The sequence below is a fragment of the Panulirus ornatus genome, chromosome 18, assembly GCF_036320965.1.
Source record: "Panulirus ornatus isolate Po-2019 chromosome 18, ASM3632096v1, whole genome shotgun sequence".
Lineage (NCBI taxonomy): Eukaryota > Metazoa > Arthropoda > Malacostraca > Decapoda > Palinuridae > Panulirus > Panulirus ornatus.
In genome coordinates, this window is record NC_092241.1 from 55,493,671 (window position 1) to 55,514,000 (window position 20,330).

The window sequence follows — 20,330 nt, forward strand, 5'->3', positions numbered from 1 at the left end:
TGGGTTCGAATTACAGCTTAGGGTATCATCTCTGTAACTCACCGAAGCTCGATAAAGGAGACTAGATTCAGAGGATCATCATTCTCTCGTGGGATCTGCAGATGATACCACAGCGAACGACCACCCTGGCTGGACACCACTGAGCCACAAGGTCGCTCGGGTCTGCGAGGAACGGAATGAAGACGCAAGGCAGAGTTTGCGACAGGAACAGCCCGGGCACTGCTGACTGCGAGAGACGCAACCTCTTTCGCTTCTGCCAGCTGTTTGACAAGACCAGAGTCACAGGTGTTACTTAGGAGGACGGATGCTTCTGAGACAAGGAAAAACCCAAGAGAAACGACTCACGGGGACACCATAAGATCACCGATGTTGTGGTGAAACGAATCTCTTTGTAAAGTTCAGGTTTTGGGGGATGAAATGTATATGTACGTTCGAGCGGTTATGATTTTCAGCCTTCACCTGTACTGCCGCCGCCTTCACCCTCCGTCAGGAGAGGTGGAAGTCTTAGAAAGTTTCGTTTCTGATGATTAAAGCGACGAAAACTAACGAAGAATGATGAACGTCCGCTGCCCTGAGGCGGTTCAGTAAGAAAGGCGCTTCTTCTACCACACAACAGCGACCGGTGCTGTGGATGAAGACGATGATCGTCCAAAGCTCCCAACATTCATGGACAAGTTGGCCACAAAATGATACCTCTTTACTGCGGCAGTGGAAGCCTGTAAAGAGGAAAACCTCACATACGTCGTAAGTCTCAAACTTTCACTTGTTCTGAAAATGCTAACCCCCTGCAGTTGGTCGGGTTCAGTACCTTTTGATGCTATGACTGACGAGATATATATATACATATATATATATATATATATATATATATATATATATATATATATATATATATATATATATATATATATATATATATATATATACTGCACACAGAAGACCTCCTACACCAGCCGACCGGACTGTGGGAACTCAAACCAAAGGAATCGTGGTGCTATATATATATATATATATATATATATATATATATATATATATATATATATATATATATATATATAGACTCATAGGAATATCTTGATCACGCGCAAAATTGTGATCCTTTCTAATATATATATATATATATATATATATATATATATATATATATATATATATATATATATATATACACATCTATATTCACCATTTCCCCGCGTTAGCGAGGAAGCGTTAAGAACAGAGGACTGAGCCTTAGAGTGAATATATATGTTGTCCGTTGCTAAGAGAAGACCAGTTCATTTCAGGGCCAAGAACGAACACTTTGCAAGCCAAACCTGACACTGACTACATCAGGTGCGGAGGTGGGAAAGAGACACGATTTCGATTTGATATGAAATGAACACTATGTAAATAGAACTCTCTCTCTGTCTCTCTCTCTCTCTCTCTCTCTCTCTCTCTCTCTCTCTCTCTCTCTCTCTCTCTCTCTCTCTCTCCCAGTGTACGTGGTCAGAGTGTGCGCTGGCTGGCGAGGAGCCATCACCACCCACCGCCACACCTCCTGTGCCTCCCTCGTCCTTACATAGGACTCACCATGGACGCGCCTGCCTGGCGGTTGTGGCTTGTCGACGGCTCCGCCGCCTTTGGCATCACTGGTAACAACAGCGAGAGCCAGCTCAGCCTCCTGGCCACGATGACGGGTTGTGTGGTTCCCACTAACATCCACCGGTAGTCGTGACCAATTTGACCACTAACTATGGCAATTGGTGACTATTCAGACCACTAACTGTGGCAACTGGTGACTACTCTTAACCACTAACTATGGCAACTGCTCTTAACCACTAACTATGGCAACTAGTGACTGTTCTGACCACTATGGCAAGTGGTGACTGCTCTTAACCACTAACTATGGCAACTGGTGACTGCTCTAACTATGGCAACTGTTGACTGCTCTAACCACTATGGCAACTGGTCACTGTTCTGACCACTAACTATGGCAACTGGTGACTGCTCTTAACTACTAACTATGGCAACTGGTGACTGCGCTAACTATGGCAACTGTTGACTGCTCTAACCACTAACTATGGCAACTGGGACTGCTCTAACCACTAACTATGGCAGCTGGTGACTGCTCTAACCACTAACTATGGCAGCTGGTGACTGCTCTTAACCACTAACTATGGCAGCTGGTGACACCTCTAACCACTGACTATGGCAACTGGTAACGCCTCTAACCACAGGTGCAACCAGTAACAACTGCCACTCACAGTGGGCTTGACAAGGCGGCGACGTCAACAAGAACTTAAGCTGGCTACGTAGTCGCAGTTCCAATTAACAGTCGAATCACATAGTTACAACACCCACAGGCTGGCTTGTCAGCGAATATAAGGCCATTTGGCACACGGAGACCCGGTGAATCTGGCGCCAATAATAACATCGTAGACGGCCCAGCTTTCACACCCCGACTCGTTACAATAATTACTTCACCAATTCTTGAAGGGTTGAAAAGTAATCTAGGCATACGAAAAAAAAAAAAGACGACATTTTATTCACAATAAATAAAATCATACAAATCCATTACGCGTAACAATGTTTATCCGCGGGAGTTTTTCAACAGGAATAAATAATGAAATGAGATGACAGATCCACACAAGCGAGCGGTGATGATGAGCACCGAGACATATTCATACTTTTTTTTGGTGACTGGCGTAATCTTTTTGAGAGACCAAGACATATAAACATCAATAATTATATATATATATATATATATATATATATATATATATATATATATATATATATATATATATATATATATATATATATATATATATATATATATCTTTTCTTTCATACTATTCGCCATTTCCCGCATTAGCGAGGTAGCGTTAAGAACAGAGGACTGGGCCTTTGAGGGAATATCCTCACCTGGCCCCCTTCTCTGTTCCTTCTTTTGGAAAAACAAAAAATACGTTGATACAATTTTCATACACAGCAGTATTATTGGCTTGTCCGTTTCGTCATACGAACGTTTGGGTTAAATGTTTGAAAACGTACGTGTCTGGTTACTGTCTTCCACTCGTTTTGCACTGGGGGAAGGGGGGGGGGGGTGTGTACGTATCCTCCTTCAGGAAATTAGTTGAACAGAACTAGCGGGGGAGGGGGTTGGGGGGGGGGGCTAGAATTATAGTAAACCCTTTTGTTTTCGACTGGTTGGGTTACAGCTCGATGTTCTCGGCCTTTCAGTGACCCAAGGAGTCGATGACTTTAAACCTCCCGCACCGGAAAAAAAGAAAAGGATGGTAGGAAAGTCCTGGACCTCCGTGGGGTAGCGGTTAGCGTTCCTGACCATGACGCATGGCATAGGTTCGAATCCCGGGTGTGGTAGTCGGTCCACAGTTAACCTAGCTCTTTCATTCGCCCTTTGGAGGGGTTGGTCAATAAAAAGGGTACCTGGCTCAGGCCTTGATTAGGGCCTCAGACGGCCGTGCCGTCTCAGCTAACATGAAAAAAAAAAAAAATAGGGATACTCACTTCCCTATGAAGGAATTCTATTTTATCATCCTGGTAAATTCACATATGCAAACCTCCTAATAAATCTACCAGCATCACTCCGTCTGGTCTGGCTATTACCGATGGTAAGAGAGGCAAAGACTTGGTTGGGTCAGTTGTGAGTGCTGTTCGCCCCAGTGACTTCCCTTCATACCAAATTCATGTTGAAGAGAGACGAGAGGGACGCCAGGCCAGCGTCCAGCAGACCTGTGGTGCGGTTGTGGTGGCGGAGGAGGTGGGTGGCGTTCCTCTCGTGGCTGGTGACGGTCGCCAGGCAGTGAGGCGATGACACCACCTTCACCGTAGCCTCGCTGGCGATCCTCACCACCTCCAGGCCCTGCTGGTGGCACATCAACACCTCCCTGGGTTCTCCCGTCACTTCAGAGTCGCGGAGTCGGCTGGAATGAACAGAGTAGGAAAAAAAAAAGAGGTTACCTAGGAAGAGGCCATCTTTTCAAGGGTGGGGAACTGGTAGCTTTGGCCCAAGTAGATATACTAGAGGGGAATTATCTCTGTTCCTGTTGGCTATGCCAAACATTTCAGTCATGCAGGATTAACTGCTTTCTTACTTGGTCAACATTTAAAGGCAGTTTTGCTTTTCTACCCAAGCTTATGTCTTCAGGTCTTACCGGACACATGCCAGACCCTTAATTGTAATAGAATTGCCACGTACTACTACTACTACTATTAGTAGTACACCACAACTACTACTACTAGCAGATCACCATTATTACGACTGCTACTACCACCACCACTGTTACTACTACTATTGCAACTACTACTACTACTGCTGCTCCAGCTACTACTTCTACTACTACTGTCACCATTACTACTACTACTACTACTACTACTACTACTACTACTACTACTACTGCTGCAAATACTACTACCTCTGCTACAACTACTATTTCTACTACTACTACTTGTACTACTACTACTACTACTACCACCACCACTACTACTACTACTACTGCTACAGCTACTACTACTACTGCCACTACATCAACAACTACTGCTACCGCCACTACTACTTACTCATCAACAATACTGTCGACACTAGTGAAGGTGAGGCGAACGAGGGGGAAGACAGTGTCACAAAAGACGAGGCAGTAGCTCATCGGGTTGAAGATGTCCGTTTTGTAAGTCCACTGAATGAGAGCTTCGCTGGAGGCGCTCAGGTCATCGTAGTGGTGCACGAAGAAGGTATACCTCCTGCCGTGGCTGAAGGTTTTAGGGGCTCTGCGAAACAGCGTGTAAATAAGCCACTTGCGAAAGGGATATGCACATGCACCTCTGAGAGTAGACACAAGTGATGTGCTTTTGAGTAACAGACTATTCAATATATATATATATATATATATATATATATATATATATATATATATATATATATATATATATATATATATATATATATAAATATACACGCTCATACACACACATATTCAAAACATATACATACACATACAGACATATTCCTATGGGTCCTCGGGGAAAATGAAACACGAAAAGTTCCCAAGTGCACTTTCGTGTAATAATCACATTATCAGGAGAGACACAAGAGAAAAATATAACTGACAATCACATGTTTACCAAATGGCGTCCTAGCTTCGTCTCCTCGATGTATATCAACTGACTGTTATATTTCTCTCTTGTGTCTCCCCTGATGATGTGATTATTACACGAAAGTGCACTTGGGAACTTTTCGTGTTTCATTTTCCCCGTGGACTCATAGGAATATCTTGATCACGCGCAAAATTATGATCCTTTCCAACACAGACATATACACATGTACATATTCCAACTTGCTTGCCTTCATCCGTTCCTGGCGCTACCCCGCCCCACAGCACACACCATCGCTACCCCCTTGCCACAGCAAGGTGCCCAGTTTATCGTAAAACTCCTTGCGCGGATGAACACCTGGACAGACTGTGGACTGACTGCCGCAACTAGGCTTCGAACCTATGCGTTCAACCCCCGGTTGGTCTCTGAGTAATACACTATGGTCAGTATCGCTAACCACTGCACCAAGGAAATCCGTATAGGGGATGGATCGATAGAGAGTTAGACAGATAGATAAGATAGATAATACGTTGTGACCATATCTGACTTACTCAGGCGTGAGATCGAAGTCTCTCACGCTGCCGTCCTCAGCGAAGAATGCCACTCTGAGGTTGCCACGCAACGCGCTCATCATGCTACTAGACTCAGCAATGTCCAGCATTAGGCGGTAATGGTAAACTGAGGAGGACAAAAAGAACATCTTCTCAGTCATGGGGAGACGATACAGGATGCAGTTTGGTGTGTGTTCTCTCATCATGTCATTCACCGTGAAGAGCCTGTGTTACACATGGGCCACATCTATTCAGATTTTCGTTTTCATACTATTCGCCATTTCCCGCGTTAGCGAGGTAGCGTTAAGAACAGAGTACTGGGACTTTGAGGGAACATCCTCACATGGCCCCCTTCTCTGTTCCTTCTTTTGGAAAATTGAAAAAGAAAAAAACGAGAGGGGAGGATTTCCAGCCCCCCGCTCCCTCCCCTTTTAGTCGCCTTCTACGACACGCAGGGAATACGTAGGGAAGTATTCTTTCTCCCCTATCCCCAGGGATAAATGATAATAATATTCATAAAAATATTAATAATAATAATAATAATAATAATAATAATAATAATAATAATAATAATAATGATAATAATAATAACAATAATAATAATAATAATAATAATAATAATAATAATAATAATAATAATAACAATGGTAACGATAATAATAATAACAATGGTGATAATGATGATAATGATAGTAATAATAATAATAATAATAATAATAATAATAATGATAATAATGATAATAATAATAATAAGAATAATAATAATAATAAGAAGAAGAAGAAGAGACTGAAACAGCAGCAGACCACTGGGCCACTTCGAGGCTGTATGTGATACTGGACGACACACACACTCACAGATCATTATGGTAAGAGTAAAAAAAAAAGAGGCATATACGTAAGTCAGAGAGAAAAGCCTGCAAACTTTTAATGTGATTAAGGAAGGGCAAATATTGTCAGTCGTGGACATCTATAGCACTGAGTGGATTGCAATATCTTAGTGGCCAGCAAAATACCTCGCATACAGATGCGAGCCTCCGACATCTGTAACAAGATTGGATGTTTTCTTTTCCTAACACTCACGCTTCCCTATAGAATTCCCAGGTCAGTCTACTCTTCCCTTTGCATGGTTCCTCCCTCACAGCTTTCATCCGGGCGGCTGGTGTGCCTCAGGGACCTGATTCAAGAAGGCGAAAAGCTTTTTTCCCCCCTTACCATCCTCAACCCCCAACCTGGTAGACAAGGAGTGACTATCCTCCAGCAGACTACCTATCGATGGATCACCATCTTGTCTGCCATCTCTCCTCTCCACGTACAGTGTGCATCCACGATCGAGCAACGGAAAAGACAGAGACGCATTAGGAAGTAGAGGGAGGCAGCAGGTCTGCCAAAGGGAGGATATATTCAGTCAGGCAAGACGTGCCGCGACCTGTCATATGCTTTGCAGATGACGAGAGTCGAACCCCCCCCCGACAGGTCCACACTGTGGTGGATCACACAAGGGAAGAATGTCAGAAGACCTGGCCCAGTGGAAGCCTAACAAGCGATCTGAAAGAAGGAAATAGAATCCCTAAGTGATTAAGAGAGAGAGAGAGAGAGAGAGAGAGAGAGAGAGAGAGAGAGAGAGAGAGAGAGAGAGAGAGAGAGAGAGAGAGAGGATGAAGAAGAAGAGGAGTATGGGAGACTTTGGAGATGCAAGAGGAAAGGAGCGATAGTTACAAGGTTTTAGGAAGGTATCTCTGTCCTTGGAGACGGGGTGAAGCAACGCATCCTTTCCGAGATGAAGTGATGCTGGGTTTTTTTTTCAGAGATGAAACAGACGGGTAAAGATGAAAGGCCATTTTCAGGCCTCAAGTTGGCAGTGATGTGTGATACCCAACAACTGGTGCTGGATGGATCTTAGGGGCGCCTGGTAAGAGGTGGTCTCAAGACCTTGATTTGCCGCTAGACGGCCACCTAGGTCCTTAAATTGCCGCTAGACACGAGCAGCAACTTACCACCGGCTCTGGACAGCCTTTAAAGCGCCCTGAATTGCAGGCTCTTGCATCCAGGTGGCACCACTGAACGGCCCTCGAGGACCTCTATGGTCTGCCGGTGACTGAGAACCGTGTGGGATCTCCAGTCGGCAGTGAGAGGCCCTCAGGGACCTTTAAGCCTCCGCTGCACTGCCCTAGATCTAGGGTCTCAGTGTGCTCTGGTCCGTCACAGGGGATCTGTAGTTGAACAGCCGCAATAGATGGTTTTCGGCCAAGCGTTGGACCAACTACCCTCTGACGATCTCCGGGGAGTGTGTTAGACGACCCTCATGAGATCTCAAGCCGGGGAAAATTACAATCTACGACCCTGGCCGGCTTTTAACGAAACCCTTTTAGGACCTGCTGCCATCACCGATCGGCCTTCTGGAACCCTCCAGTGATCACTGGATGGCGGCAAAGGACCTTTCACCAACATTTGTAAGACCTCAGGAGCGGCACGACCCCGTCTGTCAGCACTGAGGACGTCTAGCGTCCTCGGAGTTTTACAGAAGATGCGGATTCTCGAGGACTTACTGCAGTACCGAGGTCCAGCGCTGGTGGAGACGTAGAAGGAGGACACGGAGCTTACGTTCCCGCCCGGCCAAGTGTCTGCGTGGAAGCCCATGCGCGCGCAGTGTCTGCCGTCCTCCCCGCAGCGTACACACTCTCCCTGCGTGGGCCATGCAATACGATCTGGTCACAGTGTGGCGAAGATAAACTCCCATGAGCAAAGTCAGGATCGCTCGGTATTCTGCAGGGTTATGTCACTTGACCTGCCGTACGACACGTTAATAGACCGGGAGGTGACACATGGCAACCAAATGGTCTTCATCTTCACTGCCGGACGTACGACTTAATATTATCTTCATCTCATTTTTCAACCTTTGGTTTTCGTGCCGGAACAACAGATACGCTAGTTGTGTGATATGGATGATAAAACCCTTCCTGAAGCCTAACCAAACTGATGGACTCGAAAACAGAAACGAAAATGATTCTTTGCTTAAAACCACTTCACAGTCATTAGTTCCTATGAGTCACCTTTCTGTACTTTGATACAATCTGTGCATACAGGTTAGATATGTCACCACCGTGTGACACTTCACGCCATCTACATTTGTCATGATTAACACTAGAAAATCTATATCTAAAAAAAAAAAAAGGGTTTGTTTTCCTACCGTGGTCATGGGTCAGTGAAATATTTTGGTTTATCAATGCCACGGAGTAAAAAAGAATAACTAATTTATCTACAAGAAAAAAATAAGCAAAGGTAATAAAGATACAGCACACTTTGTCTTCGATACGCATTATTCTACTTTTAGATATTTTAGCTAAATTTCATGTGAGTAAAATGCACCAAGTCCCTAATGAATGTCCTATGGAACACAATGTTCCTGTAATACTTTCTTAGCAGTAGTATATGAACGGTTCGTCGTACGTCCGATAGAACAATCAAGTACCACTCGCTTGCCAGTCAGCTTGTTAGCGGGAGAGTGGTTGAACTGATCGTACGGCAGTCATGTGTTGCCCATGCCTAAGATGGGCTGCGTAGTGGTTAGTCTACTCAACATAAACAATAATTGAAAACGTGCAGACCTATTTTGAAGTAGGTAGAAATTCAAAAACTGAGTGGTCAGGCCTGAACGACTTGTTACATTGGACATCAGTCCCTCATATGCTGATGAATCTCAAACTACGAGAAAACGGGTTGAGTGGGTATTCTTACGTTCAGGTACCGGCTGTAGGAACGGCACTGGAAGGCCAAGTATGGACACTGGGAGAGAATGGAGTCCGTGAAGAGCTTGGGTGCCCGGAAATGGTTGCAGGCGACGAGTTCCTTCTGAGCAGCGTCTAAACCTGGAGGAGGAGGAGGAGATCGCCGTCAGGCAGGGAGAGGCTACTATGTAAAGGATATCCATACAGAGACACACACAAGGACCCGTTCGCTGAAAACCTGAATAGTGTTGCGAGTTTGCTGGCAAACTCTTATCTTTTAAGCCTGCGTTAATCTGTGCGACTATGTAATCTTTCATATCTAAGGTATGGTAAAGGTGGCACGTCTTTCCCAAGGCCAAGCGTATGGCCACTCAGATCTGAAGGATCTTTGGCAGAGCCTAAAGCAACACTTCAAGGGCCAAGGCAGGCGCTGGGTGGAGGAAGAAACCCCAGGATACTGACCCTCGTACAGGCTGGCTCCATCAGTGAGGGCTGTCAGTGGGACGCGACGCAGGGAGTCGCAGCCGGGCTGACTCCGGCCGTCGTTTGGGTAGAAGTCCAGATGACCCACCGGCTGTCGCAACCCGAAACCTGTGGGTGCACATCCGCGACTGATCACTCACTGTTTCATCTCACACAGTTTATCAGAGCACCGCACGCGTGCAGTGCTTCAGTACGTGCAAGCTTTGAAAACAGTAAAGAAGTTACAGTTACAGTACCACTAACAATACATGTGTACATGTGTATGTGGGTGGGTTGGGCCATTCTTTCGTCTGTTTCCGTGCGCTACCTCGCTAACGCGGGAGACAGCGACAAAGCAAAATGTATAAATATATATATATATATATATATATATATATATATATATATATATATATATATATATATATATACACACACACACACACACACACACACACACACACACACATACACACACACACACATACACACACACACACATACACACACACACATATACATATATATATATATATATATATATATATATATATATATATATATATATATATATATATATATATATATAATATATATATATATATATATATATATATATATATATATATATATATATATATATATATATATATTTATCCCTGGGGATAGGGGAGAAAGAATACTTCCCACGTATTCCCTGCGTGTCGTAGAAGGCGACTAAAAGGGGAGGGAGCGGGGGGCTGGAAATCCTCCCCTCTCACTTTTTTTTTTTTTTTTTTTTTTTTTTTTTGCAAAAGAGGGAACAGAGAAGGGGCCCAGGTGAGGATATTCCCTCAAGGGCCTAGTCCTCTGTTCTCAACGCTACCTCGCTAATGCGGGAAATGGCGAATAGTGTGAAAGAAAAAGAAAGATATATATATATATATATATATATATATATATATATATATATATATTCTCCCTGGGGATTGGGGAGAAATACTTCCCATGTATTCCCTACGTGTCGTAAAAGGCAACTAAAAGGGGAGCGAGCGGGGGGCTGGAAATGCTCCCCCTCCCGTTTTTACTTTTCGAAAACAAGAAACAGAGAAAGGGACCAAGTGAGGATACTCCCTACAAGGCTCAGTCCTCTGCTCTTAACGCTACCCAAGTTTCGTCTGTTGGATCAGGTACAGAAAGCCTCTAAGATGACCGGCACACACACACACACACACACACACACACACCTTCATCCCATGCCACTGTGATTTGCAACATGGACTCCCACACTTATCAAACTGCCTCTTATACTTTTTCCACTTAGCACATTAGGGAAAGTCAGACGAAAGTGGCATATCCACTTACCTTGACTCCGTCCACTAAATGCGGCCATCGCATCCGATGACCAGTCATTTTCCAATCACACTCACCTCATATACTCCCATCCCGGATCATTCATCTCACTACGACTGTGTTCATCTCTTCAGTGGTCTACCTCGCCTCCTTGTCCCCTCGACTGTATCTTTCTGTATGCGTACCTTCCTGAGCAATCCATCGCCTCCCATACACTTTACACTGGCTACGCCAGCCTAAGGAGACTTCTTTACGAAACCTTCACAACCCATTAACTTCACCATATAGTAAGTAATTTCCTTCATTCTAACTGTACTTCTAATTCCAAAAACGTTATGCAAACCGTCCATCTCTCATGCTCTTACTTTCGACTTGTCATGACCTGTGTAAATTTAGGTCCCACATCATCAGAGATGCTCACGAGAGTCAGTCCCGCTAACACAATCTACGATTAAAATCTCTCCGTTCACCAAAACCTTTCAGGGTTCCTTTGATATATATATATATATATATATATATATATATATATATATATATATATATATATATATATATATATATATATATATATATATATCTTTCATACTATTCGCCATTTCGCGCGTTAGTGAGGTAGCGTTAAGAACAAAGGACTGGGCCTTTGAGGGAATATCCTCACTTGGCCCCCTTCTCTGTTCCTTCTTTTAGAAAATTAGAGAAACGAGAGGGGAGGATTTCCACCCGCCCTCTCCCTCCCCTTTTAGTCGCCTTCTACGACACGCAGGGAATACGTGGGAAGTATTCTTTCTCCCCTATCCCCAGGGATGATATATACATATCATCCGTCACCTTCTTAATACTACATCTATTCCTTATTTGATCGTATTCCAACTTTATCAGTCGGTAATGCGATGTTTTAAAAGAGTTCTAACGCCATGAGAAGTCACAGAAGTCCTCAATAAGAGGAAAGATGATATAAAATAACATGTAAATACATAATCCTTCACCCCACCTCGTTCAGATGTCATTCGCTGGCATGATGGAGAGGGTAGAGCTGGCCCACGTACCTGCGCCCAGGTTGAGGATGGAGTCGGCGTCGGTGTGGATGACGTCAACAAAGAGAGCATCAGAGGGGTCGAGACGCACTGAGGGCGGCATGTACTGAAAGAAGGGCTCAGCCGGGTCCAGACCTGTGATGCGCCCCAACCCCGACACCCGCTCGCCGGCGTAACCTGCAGCGTCAGGAGTGATTGGCATCCCACGATATAATACTAAATCTGACGCAAATATATAACTTAACAGTAGAGCCAAAATTGGGGATAAAACATCCAGAAATAAGGGTGTTGTGAGGCAGGACTGTATGATTGTCTACCTGTAGTGTTGTGAGTCATGACTGTATGATTCACCTCCGTGTAGTGTTGTGAGGCAAGACTGTATGATTGTCTACCTGTAGTGTTGTGAGTCATGACTGTATGATTCACCTCCGTGTAGTGTTGTGAGGCAAGACTGTATGATTGTTTACCTGTAGTGTTGTGAGTCATGACTGTATGATTCACCTACGTGTAGTGTTGTGAGTCATGACTGTATGATTCACCTACGTGTAGTGTTGTGAGTCATGACTGTATGATTGACCTACCTGCTGTATGTGACCCCAGTGAGTGACCTATGATATGCACCTCCCCGGGGTCAAGATCAAGGTTATCCTTGAGCCAGTTGATGAAGTGAGCGACCTCGAGGCCGACCACTCGAGTGTTTGCTGTGGCCTGTGAGTAGAGGGCCTGCGATCCGCCAGACCAGTCGACCGTCACCACGTTGAAGTCCCCGTAGACCAGCAAGGCGCGGACCATGTCCTGCAAGGGGCGTTCTTTTAAGCCACCATGGAAGAGTAAAAGAACTAAACATTCCTTTACTTCAACAGAAAAAGAAAATCGAACCGGTCCAGCGAGAAATTAGTAAACCCGTCTTGCAGCTGGTTCACCGTTATGCACAGGTACTCTTGCTTGCCTCAGCGCTGTATCATCAGCGAACAACAAATGACTCACTTCCCAAGCCCCCTCATCCACAACAGACTGCATACTTGCCCCTCTCTCCAAAACTCTTGCATTCACCTCCCTAACAAACCCATCCGTAAACAAATTAAACAACCATGGAGACGTCACGCACCCCTGCCGCAAACCAACATTCACGGAGAACCAATCACTTTCCTCTCTTCCTACACGTACACATGCCTTACATCGTCGATAAAAACTTTTCACTGCTTCTAGCAACTTGCCTCACACACCATATATTCTTAATACCTTCCACAGAGCGTCTCTATCAACTCTATCATATGCCCTCTCCAGATCCATAAATGCAACATACAAATCCATTTGTTTTTCTAAGTATTTCTCACATACATTCTTCAAAGCCAACACCTGATCCATATATCCTCCACCACTTCTGAAACCACAGTGCTCTTCCCCAATCTGATGCTCTGTACATGCCTTGACTCGCTCAATCAATACCCTCCCATATAATTTCCCAGGAATATTCAACAAACTTATACCTCTGTAATTTGAACACACCTTTATCCCCTTTGCCTTTGTACAATGACACTATGCATACATTCCGCCAATCCTCAGGCACATCACCATGAACCATACATATATTGAATATCCTCACCCACCAGTCAACAAAACAGACACCCCTTTTTTAATAAATTCCACTGAAAAAACATCTAAACCCGCCGCCTTGCCGGCTTTCATCTTCCGCAAAGCTTTCACTACCTCTTCTCTGTTTACCAAACCATTCTCTCTGACCCTCTCACTTCGCACACCACCTCGACCAAAACACCCTATATCTGCCATTCCATCATCTAACACATTCAACAAGCCTTCAAAATACTCCATCTCTTTCTCACATCACCACTACTTGTTATTACCTCCCCATTAACCCCCTTCACCGTAATATATATATATATATATATATATATATATATATATATATATATATATATATATATATATATATATATATATTACCATTACTTTTTGCCTCATATTCAACAGGGAGACTGAAATTAACGTTATTTCGGAAAATGAAAACTAAAACAATATTCAGAATTCTAAGGCAGAAGCATCAGAAGCCATAGGTCAGTATCACAAATGGTGAGAGTAGTCTTCCTCCTCTGGAACCTGCTTACCCACATCCACGTCTCTGTGTTGGTCTCCAGGAACCCGTGTATAATAATCTTCGTTTTCCTCCACGGACTGAAGCTGGTGTTGAGGACCTGCGACACGTTCACCGCCTCCACTACCGTGCCTTCCTTGTCCTCCCTGGAGTGGACCGTCAGGAGAACGTTGATCTCCTCCCTCCGATTAGGTGGAAGGTTGAGCGGCCGGTGGATAGGGTGGAGGAAGTCATCATGGGTGTTGATGCATCCCAGCTCGTCAAAACAGAGATCGATGAGCTCGCTCTCTTCTGGATAGGAGATACCCAGTTGAAAGATAGCTCTTTATAGATACTACTCAAGTACATGGGGGAAGTAATTATATCCTAAAGGATGCTTATGAAAAATGTACTGCTCAAATCCGTACTGAAGGCAAAGAATTTCACACTATATCTTTTTTTTTATTATTTAAGATAAGAATACTGACTGCTGCCTTATGACGTATCAGTCCTGATTCAGATTGATATACAGAATGTTCGACCTAGCAACAAAGTTATTCACTAATACGAAAAACTGACAAGTGTAAAGATGAACTAACTGTTGCCGATGCGTGGGTGGAACTGCCTAACGAGCGGCCTGTAGATGGGGTGGACATCAGCACGCAGGAAATTGCCGATGACCGGGAGATCGCTCAGCCTGGCGAACAAATGGCCCAGGAAACCCTGTTGATGGTCCTCTTGAGCCGACGCCACCGTCACGACCAACACTGACCACCACACCCATGGGCTGCAACCAGCCGCCATCGTCACTCCTGCAGACGAGTTTATCATCGTATTATTACAAGACGCGTCGTTGGTGCGTACCCAGAGCCACCCTGTTTGTGTGGGAAGGTTTTACTCATTCGTCCTCATAATCCACGCTTTGTAAGCTAGGCTGGTCTCACTTCCTCACTCGACCGTATGTACTAGGCTTGGGTTCTTGATGCGTGGGAGTGATACTTGACAGTATACGTACCTAACCCACCCTGTGGAAATGGGAATTGGATTTGATGATGATAGTGAAATGGTTAGATAGTTTATGAAGTCCATACAAGATATGGCAAGTATAACATGACTACATATGCGTTCCATCTCCTTTTGAACTTTTCGAATTCTTGTTTGCACCACTTCTGAGAGGGTTTAGGAACAATGCAAAAAATAATGAAGACGTCTAGACTTTATTTAATGAAGACTCTACTGTTGTGTGTTGCCTTAGGGTTCTTCTGTCTGAGCTGCTAATCAGCTTAGCTCCTACCTCAGCCTAATAGTATTCTCGATATTCTTTTTTTTTTTTTTTTTGCTTTGTCGCTGTCTCCCGCGTTTGCGAGGTAGCGCAAGGAAACAGACGAAAGAAATGGCCCAACCCACCCCCATACACATGTATATACATACGTCCACACACGCAAATATACATACCTACACAGCTTTCCATGGTTTACCCCAGACGCTTCACACGCCCTGATTCAATCCACTGACAGCACGTCAACCCCGGTACACCACATCGCTCCAATTCACTCTATTCCTTGCCCTCCCCTCACCCTCCTGCATGTTCAGGCCCCGATCACACAAAATCTTTTTCACTCCGTCTTTCCACCTCCAATTTGGTCTCCCTCTTCTCCTCGTTCCCTCCACCTCCGACACATATATCCTCCCGGTCAATCTTTCCTCACTCATTCTCTCCATGTGCCCAAACCATTTCAAAACACCCTCTTCTGCTCTCTCAACCACGCTCTTTTTATTTCCACACATCTCTCTTACCCTTACGTTACTTACTAGATCAAACCACCTCACACAGACACAGCGCTCTGGACTCCGTGTATCCTGCAATCTTAAATGTCGGATTTCAGATTTTATGCCTCCGTATTTAAAGTATATATATGATTATGATTTGCTATAAAGTTCTACTTTCCTTTAAAAAGATAATACGGTATCCAATAACTCACACGCTCAGATACCATATACGCGTGTTTGGAACAAGGGTAGTTAGTTTGAGCGATTGTTTATAGATTCACTAGGTGCCCGCCTGGCACCGCCCCTTGTAATGACTGTTTTCAGATTCTTTTCATTCATTGTAAGTGTTGATAACCTTTCTTTTCTAAGACTAGAATGCTCATTTCAGTGCAGCAATCCCTTCTGAAACCTACTTCATAATCCGTTGTAGTGACAAGTCTTTCTTTTGTTTAATTATCACAGGTTTCAACAATGTTGTATCTTCCTTTAAGAAAAAGCCATTCATTATTTCTCACTTCTCTCGGTCGAGATGATCCTAACGCATTTTGCCGGGAGGTGATCTGTCGTCCAACAGAACAGGAAGCGATCTATCACTTGGCTTTAACCTCTTCCAGAAAGTGTTCAGAGACTACTCTCTCTCGTTTGTGAGGATGTGGCATTTTTTTCTTTTTTTTTCTGTTCTTGGCGCTAACTCATGCGGGAAGAGGCGATCAAGTGTGAAGTACAACCCACTAAATGTCTAAAACTCACTAGATTCAAACAAGACTCACTAGATTTGATCCTTTGACAGATGTATGAAGCCAGTCTGAAGTTAGGCCCCAGCAAAACCACTGACAAGTTCAGAATAGCAATGAACATTGAGGAGTGGGAGTTAGGTCAGGCAACATCGGCAGGAGGAGGAGAAAGAGGAATAGGCTTGGGGAATCAGAAGTGTTCTGCAGGTTCGGGGAAAACTCGTTCTCACAACTCGTTCTTGTGAGATGATTCACTAGATATCATCTGCCTAACACTTGCTCCTGTAGAAAACTCGTTGAGAAGATTCGCCACATACCTGCCAAACACGGCCCCGACCTCTGTCGTACACACATTCTTCCCTCGAATTCGCGCTCACGAGATCTGAGCAGCGGCGATGATCTCGAACGGATGTTAACTTAAGAATTCATTCCTCGAAGGGAATGTCTTGATTCAGGTTCTTCACAAGCAGTCGAGAGATCAAGGTGAGCGTCCAGTCCCAAGGATACACACTCGAGATCTTTCAATGAACCAGAGGTGGTTGGAGACGGCACAGCGCCTAATTTGCTGCATAACACGAACCTCTCCCTCCTGTACACTGGTTGTACCACCCAGTTCCTGGAGGAAAGAGTGGACTACCTCCGGTTAACTTACTCAGAAACCAGTCCACTTTCCCCTCCGAATGTGGTTGAGGAGTATACAGAGCTAGTCTGCTTTTTAGACAGGTTTTTTTTTCTTTCTATTAACGACAATTTAGACAACAGCCATTGTTCCCCGTCAGCTGATAAAGGACAAGCAGTTTCAACATCTCAGGTCGTCAATAGAACACATCCTCGTGTCTTGAATTAGGTCTAACTATGTTCTAAGAAATAATCAATATTTCCATGCAAGCTACAAACAACATATTGACAGTGAATGCGCTAAGCTAAACAAAGATTGCTCAATAATTTCCTGATCTACGCGATGAGCGCAAAGATGTCACTTAACAATCTTTCAGGACTAAGTAAGCCATCAATCGCTTTCCAGTTATATAAGTCAAGTTCTCTGTCACCCCCTCAGAGATAACTAAAGGCAAAATTCCAGAGACTCACGTCTGTGGCTATATTACTAGTTGTCTTACGGTAAGAATTCTCCACGCTCCTCTGCGACACACTCGCCCATTTTGTTAAAGGCTGAATGAAACGAGTTTCATGAAAAGCTGCCAGCCTAGTTCTTCCCTGTTCATGCTGCACGAGAAAGCCAGATATCAGAGGATTTAATGGACTATGACGAGGTCCTGGGAAGAGCACACACGGAAGTCAGATATCACAAGACCTAATGGTCTATGACGAGGTCCTGGGGAAAGTACATGGGAAAGTCTGATAACAGAAGACCTGATGGTCTGTGATGAGGTCATCAACTGGAGGACAACAATATAACGTACATGAATGGAGACAAAATATTATAGGAGACGCTTCCTCCCCACCCACCACACTCCCTTCAGCCTCCCATTCCTGAACACAAACGTCTACATCCAATAAATGAATCCTGCCTCCCAGCTACAACAGATCCGTGGAACAACGGCACCTGAGACACCTTTTCCCAACACCCGTGAGACGATGTTCATTATGATAGGTGGGCTGAAGTCAACGCGGGCTGAAGTAGATTATCTGGGCTCTTCATCCATCAACAAACATGCTGTGGCACCGTCAAGACATCACATGCATTCAACAACCTAAACCGTATAGATTAACATAAACATATTGTCAGGCCTGGTACAAAGGTGAGCCTAAGGCCACATATATGCAGTACATAGATACCAGCACAGTATGGGACGTAACTGCACCCCCATGTATAAAGGCAGCAGAGTAATGAATAAGCAAGGTCTAAGGTGTGTGTGTGTGTGTGTTTGTGTGCGGTGGTGAGTCTTAGGCATTCTCTACATGGATGTGGGCGTCCCTGGCCACAGGTCACTGACCAGCACTGCCAGGCGAGCCACACGCTACGTCTAATTCTTGCTATCGTTTATCGTGTACAACTTACTCTGTGACACAGCTTCGATACTCGTGGTAAAGGACTAAACTACATGCCGAGTTTTAAGAATGCACTCAAAATAATGATGCAGGTGTTTAAAAGAAAGAAGAATCATAGAAATATTTTCCATTCTTTAAACTTCGGTCTATCAACGGCAGTATTGTGTAAAAGGTTCCATATATTGAACCCGTCCTCAGGTCTTGTAAGGCGAAGGCCATCTCTGAAGGAAGAAGCATAAAGGTTAGCTTCCTGGTACAGAGCATTCCAAAACTGCTAACCTGTTCCTTGTGAGTTGAGATGGGACAAAGACTGAAATTCGTGCCAGGAAACTCGTTAAGGTAGTAGATGCACCTGACTATTCCTACTTACCGGTCAAGAGCAGCTCGGTTGCTTCCTGCAATGGTTGGTGTCTCACAGGAGGCGGGGGAACCCTATAGGTTTGCCAGATGTGGTCGATTGGCTTCCTGTCGTCGCCCCGTCTCGTAGTTAATGGGGGAATGACTGTGCCACAATGGGGAGGTTTTTCCTCTGCATAGCCGGGAGCAATAACCTTGAGGGAAGCGTCACTGCACAGCTCTCTACACACAGCTTTCTCGAATGTTGTCTGAAGCAAGCAACGTAGTCTAATTATTTTCTCTATAATTTGTGAACCAGTATTCAGTTGTACTCAATAGATTGAAATTATTGCTTTTCAAATTCGAAATTTCTTTAGATAATTCATATCCTTCACACCACATCTAGCCAGTAAAACACGGCGATACTTAAATGCAGTTCATTTACAACACCGAGCTTGATAATAAACGTCCATACATTGCTTTCCAAATTTCTTACTGTAAAATTTCAGTTATACTTTGCAGCACTTTTATCAGTAAATCAAAAAGAAAAAGAAAAACACTGGGAGCACATGCAGCCTTGAGCTGAGGTTACTGACTCAAATTTTGTGGATTCATTGCATAAATCATATTTCTATTATTTCTACGTCAATAGTAATTATATCCGTCCACAACCTAAGCCTCACTGCCATCTTAGATCATGCTTTGAAATCCTTGAGAATCACTTCCTTGACATCTCAGATGCACCAACTAGGATATATCCCACTGCACTTGCTTGCACTCTGCAGTTTTAAATACCCGGTAACACCTGCCGGCAACGAGCATCGCCTTCTGCTTACTGGGTTCCCTGGTGGCGTCAATTCGTCACCCGTTGCCAGACGTACAATTTTTCATTGATCTCTGTAAGACTGAGGAGGAAAATGGTAGTCCGGTCCTCCTTCTCGGCCGTCTGGAGAACGAGTAATACGACCGTCGTGAGGAGCGAGGGAGAAGAAGCAAAACGTGTGGTGGTCGTGGCAGCAGCTTTCACCCGGGTAACGGGGCTGTGGAACCGCTACTCGTAACGGCTAGCGGGTCATGCTCAATAGATCTGCTTGCTAAAGATCATAACTCACACATTTCTCTTTTCCTGGATTTTTATTGAATTCATTCTTGGATTTCATTGTTGAATACATGAATTCTATTTTTCAATT

General features: G+C 44.2%; 1 protein-coding gene across 2 annotated transcripts; it reads right to left on the minus strand.

Annotated features, from left to right (window-relative positions):
• Nucleotides 1-2,845: 2,845 nt before the first annotated feature.
• LOC139754914 (pancreatic triacylglycerol lipase-like) lies at nt 2,846-20,076 on the minus strand. 2 transcript variants are annotated; one of them, XM_071672740.1, is made up of 11 exons: nt 19,175-20,076; nt 14,890-15,102; nt 14,325-14,602; nt 12,780-12,993; nt 12,211-12,375; nt 9,833-9,961; nt 9,381-9,511; nt 8,192-8,327; nt 5,646-5,772; nt 4,567-4,770; nt 2,846-3,929 (listed from the first exon to the last, which is right to left on the minus strand). In XM_071672740.1, the coding sequence occupies exons 2-11, from the start codon at nt 15,092-15,094 to the stop codon at nt 3,680-3,682; spliced, it is 1,839 nt and encodes a 612-aa protein (XP_071528841.1). In that variant the 5' UTR covers nt 15,095-15,102; nt 19,175-20,076; the 3' UTR covers nt 2,846-3,679. The 2 variants fall into 2 exon arrangements, with proteins under 2 accessions (XP_071528841.1, XP_071528840.1); XM_071672739.1 differs by lacking the exon at nt 19,175-20,076 and having other exon boundaries at nt 14,890-15,449.
• Between the last annotated feature and the right edge of the window lie 254 nt (nt 20,077-20,330).

Bases quoted from the DNA above. Each gene is read 5' to 3' on its own strand.
- LOC139754914 (XM_071672739.1), bottom strand. From the start codon at position 15,121: ATGATAAACTCGTCTGCAGGAGTGACGATGGCGGCTGGTTGCAGCCCA. The intron at 8,328-9,380 runs GTAAGAATACCC...TGGCCCACGCAG, and splicing joins CCTACAGCCGGTACCTGAAC to GGAGAGTGTGTACGCTGCGG. The intron at 5,773-8,191 runs GTAAGTCCTCGA...TGTCCTCCTCAG, and splicing joins CGCTGGACCTCGGTACTGCA to TTTACCATTACCGCCTAATG.